Genomic DNA, 13,325 nt, shown 5'->3' on the forward strand with positions numbered 1-13,325 from the left:
CACACAGAGCTATCCTTTTTAATTATGTTCACTGTGAAATATTTCCGTGGTTTCATGAATTGCCATTTTGTATTGCAGAAAGGAATTGATGAGAACTGGGCTGCTGCTCTAGAATACAATCCTGAAGCTTTTGGAAGGGTGGTATGTACAAATGCTAGCTTGACTTTTATCTTTGCTGTTTCTCAACATGAACATTGAAGTTTTATGCTTCTTTTTCCAGGTGATGTTGTATGTTGACATGGAAGTTAATGGCGTTCCTTTGAAGGTACTGGATTGGTAAACAATGTGACTTGTGCTTTCTTACTGGTCTATAGTTGATAAAACCGGATGGGCGAATTTTCCATCTCTAAGGAAAAACACTATGATCTTTCATTGAATAAGGCTTTTTGTAGAATTCTATATGCATCTTTAAGATCGGGTATGGAATTATGGTAATATAAAAGTTTGGGTAGAGCCGGATCTAAGCTTTGGCTAGGTAAGTGTCCAGTAGTAAGATGTATAGTTGAAAAAGCTTTTATTGTGTCGCTTAGGTTATATAAAAATTCCTAAGCCCGGGAGTCAAATCCTATGATTTTTTTAATAGTTCGCTGTACAATGGAAAAAATAAGGCTTTTTCTTCTTCTCGATAACATATGAATAGTTCCTTGATTTTGGTTAAGGGATTCTTGAATTCTTGCCTTGGAATAAATCATATACTATCAGCCCCCTGCCACCCCAAGAGAGAGATACGGGAAAACCTTATAAATAGAAACCAAGCAGTTGATAATTCACACAAATTTTGGGGGCAATTTTCGAAAATTGTTATTTGAGTCAATTACAAATTTGCAAGTACCTTTCCAAGATGACTATATTAATTTGAAAAATAGAGAATAAACTAAATTTTAAATCGCACGTAAGGAAGTTGCTCGTGATCAAGTCTCTCTAACCAAGAAGTTTACCTTTAATATCCGAAGGATTCCAAATAGCCAGTCCATCTTTTCCGTTATCTAGTTTTGCTAACCAGTCCTAACTTAACTTGCTGTTGCTTTCCCGCTGCTCTAGCATCATTGTTATATTATTGTTCAGGACATTTGATAGTGTGTGGATTATGGAGACAACTGGAGGAACACAATCTGGCATCAACTAGGAATGTAATAGGTGCCTGTTAGTTGTGGATTGCAATTCTGTGACTATTATCTCTAAAGCTGCACAATGGGTCTTGATAATTTTTACAATTTTGTTAGATGATGGCAGAAATCTTGACATTATTGGTTTTACTGGAATATGTGTCTATATATACGTTACATCAGTCAAATTATTACTTGAATTTCAAAGAGAGAGATGATTGTTGTGATGATGTTGGGAGGAAGAAAGGATGAAGAAGAGTGTGTCCACTTGGTCCTTGGAAATCCTCCACAGATTCATCATCATGATAAATTGCATCTATGAAGGATTGTCTCGTGAGGAAATGGTTACAGGCCTTTTGATGAGGACATCGGATATTTATTTATTTTATTTTCTATTTAAGCTTTATTTATTTTCTTGGACTATTATTTAGTGAATTGGACTTGTATGGGCTCGGTCCAATCTCGTTAGGGTTTGTTTTACTATTTAAACCTATTTTGCATTTTAATTTTTCAATTGACGATTGAATAATACTTTTGGTGGCTTATGGCAAACTCCCCTCTTCCAATTTTCTTTTTTCCTTTTATTGAATCTTCTTCTTCCCCGTTCTTTTCTTTTATTCCCTCCCCCCATAGATCTATTTTCATCTCAATTAATTGTTTCAGTTGGTCCTGCATCAAATTTGATATCAGAGCCAAACATTGGGTAATTTCTTTCTCCACAATCCAAAATTTCGTCCCATCTTTTTTTCCCAAAAATTCTTCATGTTGAATAGCAGAAGCGAAAATATTTTGTGGTAACAGCAGCATTTTCTTTCTTAGTTGAAAAAAAAAGAGTTACTGTTCAAACTCGGAAAAAAATTTCGTTTGCGACTGCTGCTTGATGAACCACATTGCTATTCCATAAACTTCAACCCTCAAACCCTACCCACAATTGGCTCACATACAAAACCAGTCCAACTCTTGCCAACCTAAGCCCCATAAGCATACATATACCCACATTTATTAAAACATCGTCGGCCCAATCCATGATAACCAGCCCAATTCCACTCACAAATGCAATCCACTCTAACCCATCTTCCTGAACCTAACCAATAACTCTTAAACCCATATACTCAAGACCCAATCCACCCCCACTCTAACCTGTCTTCCAAAACCCAATATCCCAGACGCCGTTCTATCTTCCCCTCAATATCCCAGAAGTTGGACTCTCCATGGCACTGGCGCCCCGCTCCTCGTCGGTACCCAACCTGCCATTACTCCCGCTAACGACACCAACGCCGACGACGCCACCTTCCTTTGCTAGAATCACCGGTGCATGCCATCTTTGCCTCAACCAGCCACAATCTCGGTTTCTTCTCTACACACACATCACACGTTCAACTCTCTCCTGTGGTCTCGACAACGAGCGCCGCGAACCCTCTCTCTTTGATCACTACCATAAGCCACCAACTACAGTAAATTCGTACCACACACGCACGCATCCCCAGAGCCGTTGTCCACCATCCATTAATCACCCAAAGCAACCATCGACCCATTTCTGTCAGTAATCTACAGATAATCACGCAACCTACCACCACCGTATAATCTTCCCATACACTTCCACCACAGCCACTGAAGACAAGGAGGAGCAATTTTTAAATTACCGAGGCATCAAAAAAAAAATACTCCCAGCCACAACCAGATTCGAGAGCAGCTAGAGTCGACGTTTGGATTGGTCTTGTCGCCTCACTCAATTGTTCAAAGCTTAGGAGTAGTTTCAGAAAGTGGAGACATTTGACACTGGAGCATAAGACACAAGCTGGACTGAACTCCACAAGTGGCAACTCAGACCAACTGAACTTAGGGAGTCACTGCTCCTATCTATTTTTAGTTGACATTGCTGCTTTATTTAGAATTGTATCAATTCTTTGTGTTGCTAATATTTTGATAATTTTAGCCTTAAACTTACTTGATTAGAATTCGCGAACTAACTTCCATTGTTCACCCGCTTATCCCACGTGACTAGGCCTATCATTTGTACCTTTGCTTTTTATTTTATTTGCATTAGTATTATTAGCTCGCTAAATATCGGACCTTACGTAACCCTAATTTTTTTTAGTTAATCAAAGAAAAAAAATAATAATAACAATAGATAAAATTCAATCACTATTTCCCTTGTTGGCACTCGTTGGTTGTTGATCTCAGTAGTGCACTTCATTTAGCTTGTGTTACCGTGTATGCAATTGCGTAGTGGTTGCGTTACTGACTCTAGTTCTAGTACCCTTGCCATGGACCCATCCCAAATTGATGCCCTCACCCGATAGTTGGCACGATTACAAAATCAATTAACGGCTGTCCAAATTGAGGTAGCCATTACCCGTGAGGAGAATAGAGCCCTAGCCGCTAGGTTGAACACTCTTGATCCAACCCCATATTCGATTGAAGCTGAGAACTCTAAAGTTTCCATTAATAGATCTCATCGTCGTCCACATAGTGGTCGACACCACACTCGACATGATCGTAGGGAAGGAAATTAGGCTCGTGGACGAGAGCGGGAATATCACCGTCATGGTACACTATCTCCCCCTTGCCACGAGGAGCGTATGATTGTCTAAATCCTAGTGTATTCAATCAATGATTTAGGGATATGGATCGCTTCTTTGCCTGGTGTGGGGTCCCGGAAGATCGGAGGGTACAATTTGCTTAATTGGCACTGCTTAACTCTTTTGGGAAAGTGTTGAGGATCTTCTAGAGAGGCATCATGCTCCCCCTGTTGGGAGTTGGGATGAAATGAAGCGTCACCTTCAAGAAAAATATAACTTGTTGGATTAATGGAATGCACTTACGCAAGGCAATCGACCTGTGACCGAATACGTTGCTCAGTTTGACGAGTTTCGAATGAGATGTCAAGTTGTTGAGGATGAGATCACGGCCTTGAGTAGATTTAGGCAAGGCCTAAGAAATGATCTTAGGCGTGAGCTTGTCCTTAGAGGCGTCACAACTCTTGACCACGCCTACTCTTTCGTTCGGGATTACGAGTTAGTGACTAGGACACCGTATAGAACTCGTAGTGACACCCACACTTCAATCTCTTCTGCATCCACTCCATCTTTTAAGTCTATTCTAGGACCTCCTCCTTCTAATGCTATCCCTGCATCGGATAGTAAAGGTAAATGTTCTGAGGTTTCAAGGGCGTCCTCCCGTTTGCAATACTTCAATTGTAAGGGTTTTGGTCACATTTCTTCTAAATATCCTAGTCGAGCCCTAGTTATGGAAGAGCGTGAAGGTATAGTCAACGAGCCACTAGAGGACCAGGTTTATGAGCTTAAGTTAGAAGAGTTTGATGACTTGGAGGATAGTGAAGATACCTTCTTAGGTTGTATTCAGGCTAGTCCCCTTATCCCACATACGCCTAGAGTCGGTATCGTCCGTTGCACTCTTACTCAGCCTAGGGATGCCGATGATTGGAGCCATCATGCCATCTTCCACACATCAAGATTAATAACAAGGACTGTAAAGTTATCGTAGATAGTGGCAGCTGCATTAATGTGGTTTCGATGGCTACTGTATCCCGTCTAGGGTCGAAGCCAGTTCTTCACCCTCAGCCATACAGCATCTATTGGGTTGATACCTCTTCTATAGCTGTCAAGGATCATTGTTTATTCCCTATCCAGTTCCTTAGTATAAGGATCATATATGGTGTGACGTCATTTCAATGGCTGTCGGGCACATCATTTTGGGACGACCTTGGTTATTTGACCTAGATGTAACCATCTATGGTTGATCCAATTCCTGCTCCTTCGTGTTTACTGGAAAAAAGATTCACCTTAACCTATTGCCCCCAAAGCTTGTTGGCTTATTGGAAACGAAGAAGAGTGTGGAACGAAAGGGATTGCATATCATTAGTCCTACGGAGTTTGAGCATACGCTTGTTGGTGACTCAATTGTGTTGCTTTGGTAGTCATGGAGGTTTCATCTAACTCCACAATAGAAAGCCCTGCTGAAGTCCTGTCGATCCTTCAGGAGTTTCGAGATGTCTTTCCGGAGGACCTACCTAATCATCTACCTCCTCTAAGGGCTATTCAACATGCCATAGATTCCGTCCTAGGAGCATCCCTTCCAAATTTGCCTCATTATAAGATGAATCCTACCGAGCATGCTGAACTCTAAAGACAAGTGGATGACCTCCTTCACAAAGAATTCATTCGTGAGAGTTTAAGCCCGTGTGTTGTCCCCATCCTATTGACGCCAAAAAAAGATGATTCTTGGAGAATGTGTGTGGATAGTCGCGCTATCAATAGGATTACGGTGAAGTATCGTTTTCCCATTCTCAGACTTGATGATACGCTAGATATGATGGTTGGCGCGACAATCTTTTGGAAGATTGATTTGAAGAGTGGATACCATCAGATTAGAATTCGCCCAGGTGATGAGTGGAAGATCGCTTTTAAAATAAAGATGGCCTTTATGAATGGCTGGTCATGCCTTTTGGGCTAAGCAACGCGCAGAGTACCTTTATGCGGGTAATGACACAGATTCTTCGACCTTTCATGGGTAAGTTTCTTGTTGTCTATTTCGATGATATTCTCATCTATAGTAAGACTAAGGAACAACACCGTGATCATCTTACACAAGTTTGCTCTACCCTACGTGCAACTAATCTGTATGTTAACGTCAAGAAGTGCTATTTCTTCACCGATACAGTCGTTTTCCTGGGGTTCATTGTCTCTTCGATAGGGGTATATGCTGACTCTGCCAAGGTTCAGGCGATTCTTGACTGGCCCGTATCTAAAACTATTCATGACGTCAGGAACTTTCACGGGTTAGCTACATTTTATCGTCGTTTTATCAAGGGGTTTAGCACTATTATGGCGCATATTACGGAGTGTATGAAAAAAGGGGAGTTTCTTTTGACACAAGAAGCGGCTAAGGCCTTTAAGTTGGTCAAGAAGCGAATGATGGAGGCCTCTGTCATGCGTCTTCCAGACTTTTCCAAAGTCTTTGAGGTTGAATGTGATGCCTTTGGGGTAGGTATAGGCGGAGTCTTGAGTCAGGATTGTCACCTTGTTGCCTACTTCAGTGAGAAGTTAAATGAGGCCAAACAACGGTACTCAACTTATGATAAGGGACTATATGTGGTGGTCCAGGCTTTGCGCCATTGGCACCACTATTTGTTGCCTCGGGAGTTTGTCCTTTATTCGGACTGCGAGGCCCTCCGTTACCTCAACTCTCAGAAAAGATTAAGCTCTAATAGGCATGATCGTTGGATTGAATATTTGCAGGCCTACTCATTTGTTTTAAAACATAAGAAGGGCGTGGAGAACCAAGCAACTGACGCATTAAGTCAACGTGTCTCCCTTTTGTCGATCATGAGTGTCAAGGTCATCGATTTTGAAAGGCTTAAAGAAGATTACAAGTCATGCCCCGATTTTAAAGATATCTTTCTTGATTTACAAAGGGGACAATCAGGCACCACAGATGGCTTCCGACTTGAGAAGGGTTATCTCTTTAGAGCCAATAAATTGTGCATCCCTCGAACATCAGTGCGAGATTTTATAGCGTGGGAAATTCATGCAGGAGGTTTAGCCGGTCACATTGGGCGTGATAAGACCATATAGGAAGTTGAACGCCAATTCTATTGGCTTAGTTTAAAGAAGGATGTGTCTAAGATTGTTAGTACATGTAATAATTGTCAATTGGCCAAATAGAAGAGGCAAAGCACAGGACATTACACTCCTCTTCTTGTCTCCAATTGTCTTTGACAAGATGTTAGTATGAATTTATGTTAGGACTTCCACGCACCCCAAAGAAACATGATTATATTTTTGTGGTTGTCGATCGTTTCTAAAAAATGGCTCATTTTATCCCCTGTAGCAAGACATCAGATGCGTCCAAGGTTGCTATATTGTTCTTTAATGAGATTGTCAAATTGTATGGGCTTCCCAAGACCATTGTGTCTGATAGGGATGTTCGTTTCACTAGCCCATTTTTGGAGAACTTTGTGGCAAAGGATGGGTACCAAATTGAATTTTTCTACGGCCTACCGCCCTCAGACTGACGGTCAAACTAAAGTAGTTAATTGTAGTCTTGGTAATTTGTTACAATGTCTGGTCCGGGAAAATCTTCGTAATTGGGACTTGATCCTTCCTATAGCGCAAATTGCGTATAACAGTTTCATAAATCGTTCATTAGATATGAGTCCATCTGAAGCTGTTCATGGGTATAAGCCTAGGAAACCGTTAGATCTCATTCCTGTGTCCCCACAGGCGTTGAAACATTTGCATAACATCTTCGTGATTTGCATATTGAGATCAATTAACAACTTGAAGCCAGTAATACAAAATATAAACTCCAAGTTGATTTGTATAAACGACATGTTGAGTTTAACATTGGAGATTATGTTATGGTTCGCATTAGGCCAGAGCGGCGTCTACATGGACCCGCCTCCAAATTGTACGCTCGTAGCGCTGGTCCTTTTAAAATTTTAAAGCAGATTGGTCCAAATGCATATGTTGTTTACATTCCACCACACCTTGATTACCACTCTATTTTCAATGTTGAGGATCTAGTTGCTTATAAAGGCCATTTCATTCCCCTAGATGATTCTTTGTTACCTCCCTTTGTTCACTTTGAACCTGATTCTTTGGCCACTTCTACCTCACTACCACCTTTCACAGCACACAAAGATAAAATCGATGTTATTTTAGATGAAGAAACTGTGTTAACTAATGACTAAGAGGTTCAGCGCTTCCTTGTTCCTTGGGTTGCTCGACCAGATTCTGACTGTACATGGATCTCTAGAGAGTCACTACAGCAACTGGATCCAGATTTATTGGAGTTTTATCGGAGTCAGTCGGATCTTCCTTGGCCCAGATCGCCTTCTGTCCACTCGGGGGGGCTGGTGAGGATACTAGATTTAGACCTCCACTGACACATTTCTACGGACGTCGAAAGACGCTTGCCCAGCCACTTAGTTTATGGTTGGGAGATTGACGAAAGCCTATAGTGATATATTCACTCGAGAGGGTCGAGTTTTCTCCCACCTCGGGGAGTTGATGAGGACATCGGGTATTTATTTATTTTATTTTCTAGTTAAGTTTTATTTATTTTCTTGAACTATTATTTAGTGAATTGGACTTGTATGGGCTCGGCCCAATCTTGTGAGGGTTTGTTTTACTATTTAAACTTATTTTGCATTGTAATTTTTCAGTTGATGATTGAATAATACTTTTGGTGGCTTATTGTGAATTTCCCTTTTCCTATTTTCTTTTTCTCCTTCTGTTGAATCTTCTTCTTCCCCATTCTTTTCTTTAATTCCCTCCCCCTATAGATTTGTTTTCGTCTCAATTAATTGTTTCAGTTTGGTCCTGCATCACCTTTGATTGTGACAAACTATAACAAGTAATCAAAGTCCAGCCAAGGACCAACTGACCTCTTTTAATTAGATGAAGGGGAAAAAATGAAGAAATGGAGTAGGAGAAAGGGCTGATAGAGAGTTTATAGCCGCAGGTATCTTTGGTACTCTTTGAGAGGAATCTTTGAAATTTTTTAAATTTCAGAAATGCCCTTGAATAAGATATCTGTAGGCATACTGGGGTGGATTCGGGCGTTCCCATTAGAGAAATCAACACAATCTAAAATACTCGAAGCATTGGCATGGCGGTCTTTTGTTTTACGGATAGTTAAAACACACTTCCATCTGCTGGCACACTATTACACTGACTTTACAAAGTTCTTGTATATGTGTTGAATCTTGAATTACCTGAGAGCTCAATGGTTGGTTTTTGAGAGCTTGTGACTTCACAAAGTTCTTGCATTTACAGTCAACTCACTTTGAGTGGGCACTAAAACTAAGAAATGTTGTACATTATTGATTATATAGTTCCTTGTGTCATGTGTGAGCTCCTTATTATCCTATATGCTCTTGCTTTAATTGAGGTATTTATTTGACTCGTCTTTGTTAAGGCCTTTGTTGATAGTGGAGCTCAGTCAACAATTATATCTAAAAGCTGTGCCGAGCGTTGCGGGTATGAGATCCTGCTTTTTCTCCCGCTCCCTATTGTGGAATTAATCCATTCTTCAGTAAACCAGGATACTGGTACTTCTGAATAGATATTTATTCCTAATTGTTTACCATTTTTTCCTTCAGATTGTCGAGGCTTTTAGATACACGGTATAGGGGTATTGCTCAAGGAGTTGGTCAATCTGAGATAATCGGTCGGATACATGTTGCTCCCATCAAGGTATGCATGTAATACATTGCTATCTCATTTTGATGGACTAAAGATGATTTTCTTTCCTTTTTAAAACCATTTTCATTTTCTCCCCCCTTCCCCTTGTTATGCCCTGTTACACATGGCATTTTCAGTCTTTTTAAAACCATTTTCATTTTCTTCCCCTCCCCCCTGTTTATGCCCTGTTACACATGGCATTCCTGTTACTTTGATGTGTTTATTATTTTAAAATGGTAGATTGGGAATAATTTTTACCCTTGTACCTTCACGGTCCTGGATTCTCCCAACATGGAGTTTCTTTTTGGGCTGGATATGCTCCGCAAGCACCAGGTAGCCTTTTCATACTTAAATTTGCTCTTTTAATTAGATTGAATTCAGATTTCGTAATGAGTTGCTTACATAACTGCAATTGACAGTGCATAATTGATCTAAAGGAGAATGTCTTGAGAGTTGGTGGAGGAGAGGTTTCTGTGCCTTTTCTGGCAGGTTGATCTTGTTATCTGTTCATCTTTTTTTTAACAATATTGACTTTTACACTAACCATTAAGTATCCTAATGTGCATCAATTGTTTAAATTTGATTTTTCGTAATCTTAATTCAATATTTTTTGGAAATTCCAGAAAAGGACATTCCATCTAATTTATTTGACGAAGAGAGGATGAAGGAAGCATCTAGCTCTGGAGCACAAGTAAGAAAGTTGCTCTTCACGTTGCTTTCTACTTCCAATCTGTTATGCATCTCTTTATTCTGTTATTTTTGTCTTTCAAGTGTCATGCAGAATGAGCATATAATTGGCTAGAGGTGTATGCCTTTATAATGTCTGGCTTGTTTTTTGTTTTAATTTAGTATTGAAACAGTGCCCGTCTTGAGTTGAAACGGGCTTGCATAAATATCAAATTGTTAAGGTGAAGGTTTTCGCTAGAGATTACCAAATTGCAGATTTCTCTGCGTAAGAGAGCATTATAAACTCTTTTCCCTAGTAGGACAAAATGCATTATGAAACCTTACCAAAAACTGTGTCAAGTTGAAATTTGCCTTGTTTTATATGGTATTGATACAATTTGGGCCTTTTTGTTCATCATCTCTGCTGGACTAACCTTATAAACCTGGACCATTTATTATATCACCAATATCCGTTCAGTGAACCTGTTTGTTGGTGTTTCACTGGTGGACTGATTTGAAGGATTAGGTGAACATTAGGCATACTAGATTGTCTCCTTTTATAATCATTCTGTTCTATTTTCGTTATAATCTGAACAAGGATACATGAAAAAAATCCTCAGCATCAGTATTCAATATCACCCAAAATATATCATAATATCCAATCAAATCAGATTATCTATCTGAATGAAGGAAGACTACATTGTATATCTTTGGAGGAATGATGAAAATAGAAAATCGATCTTTCAATGTTTTGCACAAACTATTATCGACACATGCTCTTGATTTCTTGTTTTTACCTATGCTCTTTTATGCTTATGTAGAAATGTGATTGAAGAGCTAAAATGTGTAGGGGTGGTGTAGGTTGCCGGTGAGGGAAAATCCTTTGTCACCCTTGTAAGAGCTATTTTCAATCTTTTCTTCCCTCACTGCCGCTCCAAATAAAAATAAAATATTAGCTGGAATGTGAAAAATGTTGGAGCCAGATCAGTTTTCAGTGGTTTTATGCGGTTCTTGACTCTAGTAGTTACGACCTGTAATCTTAACCAGATAAGAGTTTTGTTATTGGACAAACTTGCAGAACTGGTCCGCCCTCAAGTGGGTTTTAAAACAATTAAATTAAATTTATCAGGGACTGAAGATCCTTACTCTTGGTGCTTGTCTGGAAAGTGTTTAAAATATGAGCACTCTTTTTGGTCAAACCCAGTTTTTATCCCCACATTTTGCAAGATCTATAAGTATTAACCACTTATCACCATTCATTTCTCTTTTTGTTTATAATTTAAAGTGATTATAAACACCTCCCAGACAAGCTTTTAGCGAAGCAATAATAAGTACTTATCCCAGGTGCTCTTTTACAGTATTTTCTCTCTATGTGCTATCTGGTGAATAGGCATCAATAATTTGTATTTTTATACCTCTATATACTTTGTTAGAAGATGTTTGTCAACATTTATTTATTTATTTTTTTAGCTATTTTGTTTACCAAGGGAGCACATTTTACTTGTGCAGATGTAAACTGCCGTCAGACAATCTCAACTCTATTTTCTGATTTTCAGGCAAACGAGAACATCAATACCCCAACAGGAAGACCTTCTGGTTAGTTCCATATTTCAGAAATCTCTTGCTTTATTATGTTTATAATTAGTTTGTTTCAGCATAATTTTTGAAGCCTATATTTCTGTTTGATTTGACGTAAAATAGTGGAGGCAACCCGTGGAGTTCGAGTTCCATAAGTATTATTACTGTATTATTGTAATTCTTTGCTGTTGTGTTTATTTACCTTTTGCCTTCTGATTTTCTTGCTCTGCTTGCTGTAAATGGAATCTAACTAATTGTTCACCTTCTAACTTCAGCCACCGGAAGCACTGGCGGGAATGCTGCACAGGTAGATTTTAGTTAGAAATGTTTATGTTAGTTCAACTGTGGCAAATTCGGTATCAATTGCTAGTTTGTTTGACATTTATCCAAGTTCGTCTGTTATTTTGATTAATTTTGCCTCATTTATTCTCACCTTGGACTAGGTGAAATGTTATAGTTTTCTTTAACTGGAATCGTGTTTAAACTTATAATTATGTTACGTGGAACTAGAATTGTTCTTTTTTACTGGGAATTCAGAAAGTTCTTCTGTGCCCAAAAAAAAAAGAGTAATAAAATGCTGGAATAATCTGAATCAACTTGACTAAAAAAAAAAGTGATTTGTATGCAGGGACCTGATTTTGAAGCGAAGGTAACAAAGCTTGTTGAGCTTGGATTTAAAAGAGAACAAGTGATTCAAGCTTTGAAGTTTTTTGATGGTAATGAAGAACAAGCTGCTGGATTTCTTTTTGGGGGATGAAGATGATTTTATGTAACCTCATAGGTCATTATTTATTTTGTAACTTGTGTGCTTCAAAAACATTTATTCATTTGATAACTGCAGAGAAAATTATTGCAGTTCAACTTACCAGGAAACTAGATTTGACATTGAAGAGGACTTGTGTGTTTTATTGGGGGAATTGAAGGAAGAGGTTGGAGCTTTTATAATGTGATGGAAGAATTGTCTACTTCATAGTTCATTGTCTAACCTTTGTTTTGTTTTTTTTTTTGTTTTTTGTTTTTTTTCCCGATCACTGCCCGAAAAAGTGGTAACAACTTGAACTTTTATTCTTACGTTTCTGGTAAGTTAAGACTAAACAGAATTGAACATGACAAAATATAAACATTTGACGAGAGCCATGATAGGTTAGTTTTTTTTTTTTTTTAACACCAATTACTTTAAAGTATTCTTACATAAAACCCTGTTGCTGTTCGCATTGTTTTTCTTTTTGGTTGATGATAATGTTTGATCAGGTTGAGAACTTGAAAGCCCTTATGGAAGAAAAGGTTACTATCTTTTGTTTTTAAATTTGTTAATAAATTTTTATATTGACGTTTAATATATGTTTTGAGTTTATGAGGTCGAATAAGCAGACGCGAGTGCCACTGCAGCAGCTGGTATATAAAGGGAATGTGATGAGGAATAAAGGGACTGGGTGCTCTTGGTGTTAGCGGTAGAGATTTTATCCTGATGGTCTTGAATTCTTTATCTTCCAATGCTGGGTTTGTGTAATTGAAAAATGAGCTACCATCTACGTACAGAAAATTCTTCACAGGAGCTATACAGGAATTCAAAACAAATGATGTGGCATAATTTTAATTCATTTTGTTTTTCATCTGCCTTGGTTAAAAAATTGACAAGTCACATTTTTTAAAATTTCATACAGCTTCTGTGTAAATTTCCTGTACTTGCAAAATTAATAGTCTACATGGAAAAATATTAATATTAAAAAAAAAAAAAAAAAAACGAAGAAGAAAAAATTCAGAT

At 38.6% G+C, this 13,325-nt stretch overlaps 1 protein-coding gene across 3 annotated transcripts in view; it reads left to right on the forward strand.

Moving 5' to 3' along the window:
* Positions 1-12,542, forward strand: part of LOC111368593 (DNA damage-inducible protein 1-like) — a 15,934-nt gene extending 3,392 nt beyond the window's left edge. For 2 of the 3 annotated variants that reach the window (XM_022989932.1, XM_022989931.1), the window contains 10 exons: positions 79-141; positions 221-265; positions 9,051-9,112; positions 9,235-9,328; positions 9,557-9,649; positions 9,736-9,805; positions 9,940-10,007; positions 11,539-11,578; positions 11,836-11,867; positions 12,189-12,542. In XM_022989932.1, the coding sequence (XP_022845700.1) occupies positions 79-141; positions 221-265; positions 9,051-9,112; positions 9,235-9,328; positions 9,557-9,649; positions 9,736-9,805; positions 9,940-10,007; positions 11,539-11,578; positions 11,836-11,867; positions 12,189-12,317 (696 nt within the window). In that variant the 3' untranslated portion in view covers positions 12,318-12,542. Of the gene's footprint in view, positions 1-78; positions 142-220; positions 266-9,050; positions 9,113-9,234; positions 9,329-9,556; positions 9,650-9,735; positions 9,806-9,939; positions 10,008-11,491; positions 11,579-11,835; positions 11,868-12,188 lie in introns of all 3 variants that reach the window. The other variant, XR_002698013.1, reaches the window with a different exon arrangement.
* Positions 12,543-13,325: the final 783 nt, after the last annotated feature.

Source organism: Olea europaea, chromosome 19 (assembly GCF_002742605.1).
Source record: "Olea europaea var. sylvestris chromosome 19, O_europaea_v1, whole genome shotgun sequence".
NCBI classification, from domain to species: Eukaryota; Viridiplantae; Streptophyta; class Magnoliopsida; order Lamiales; family Oleaceae; genus Olea; species Olea europaea.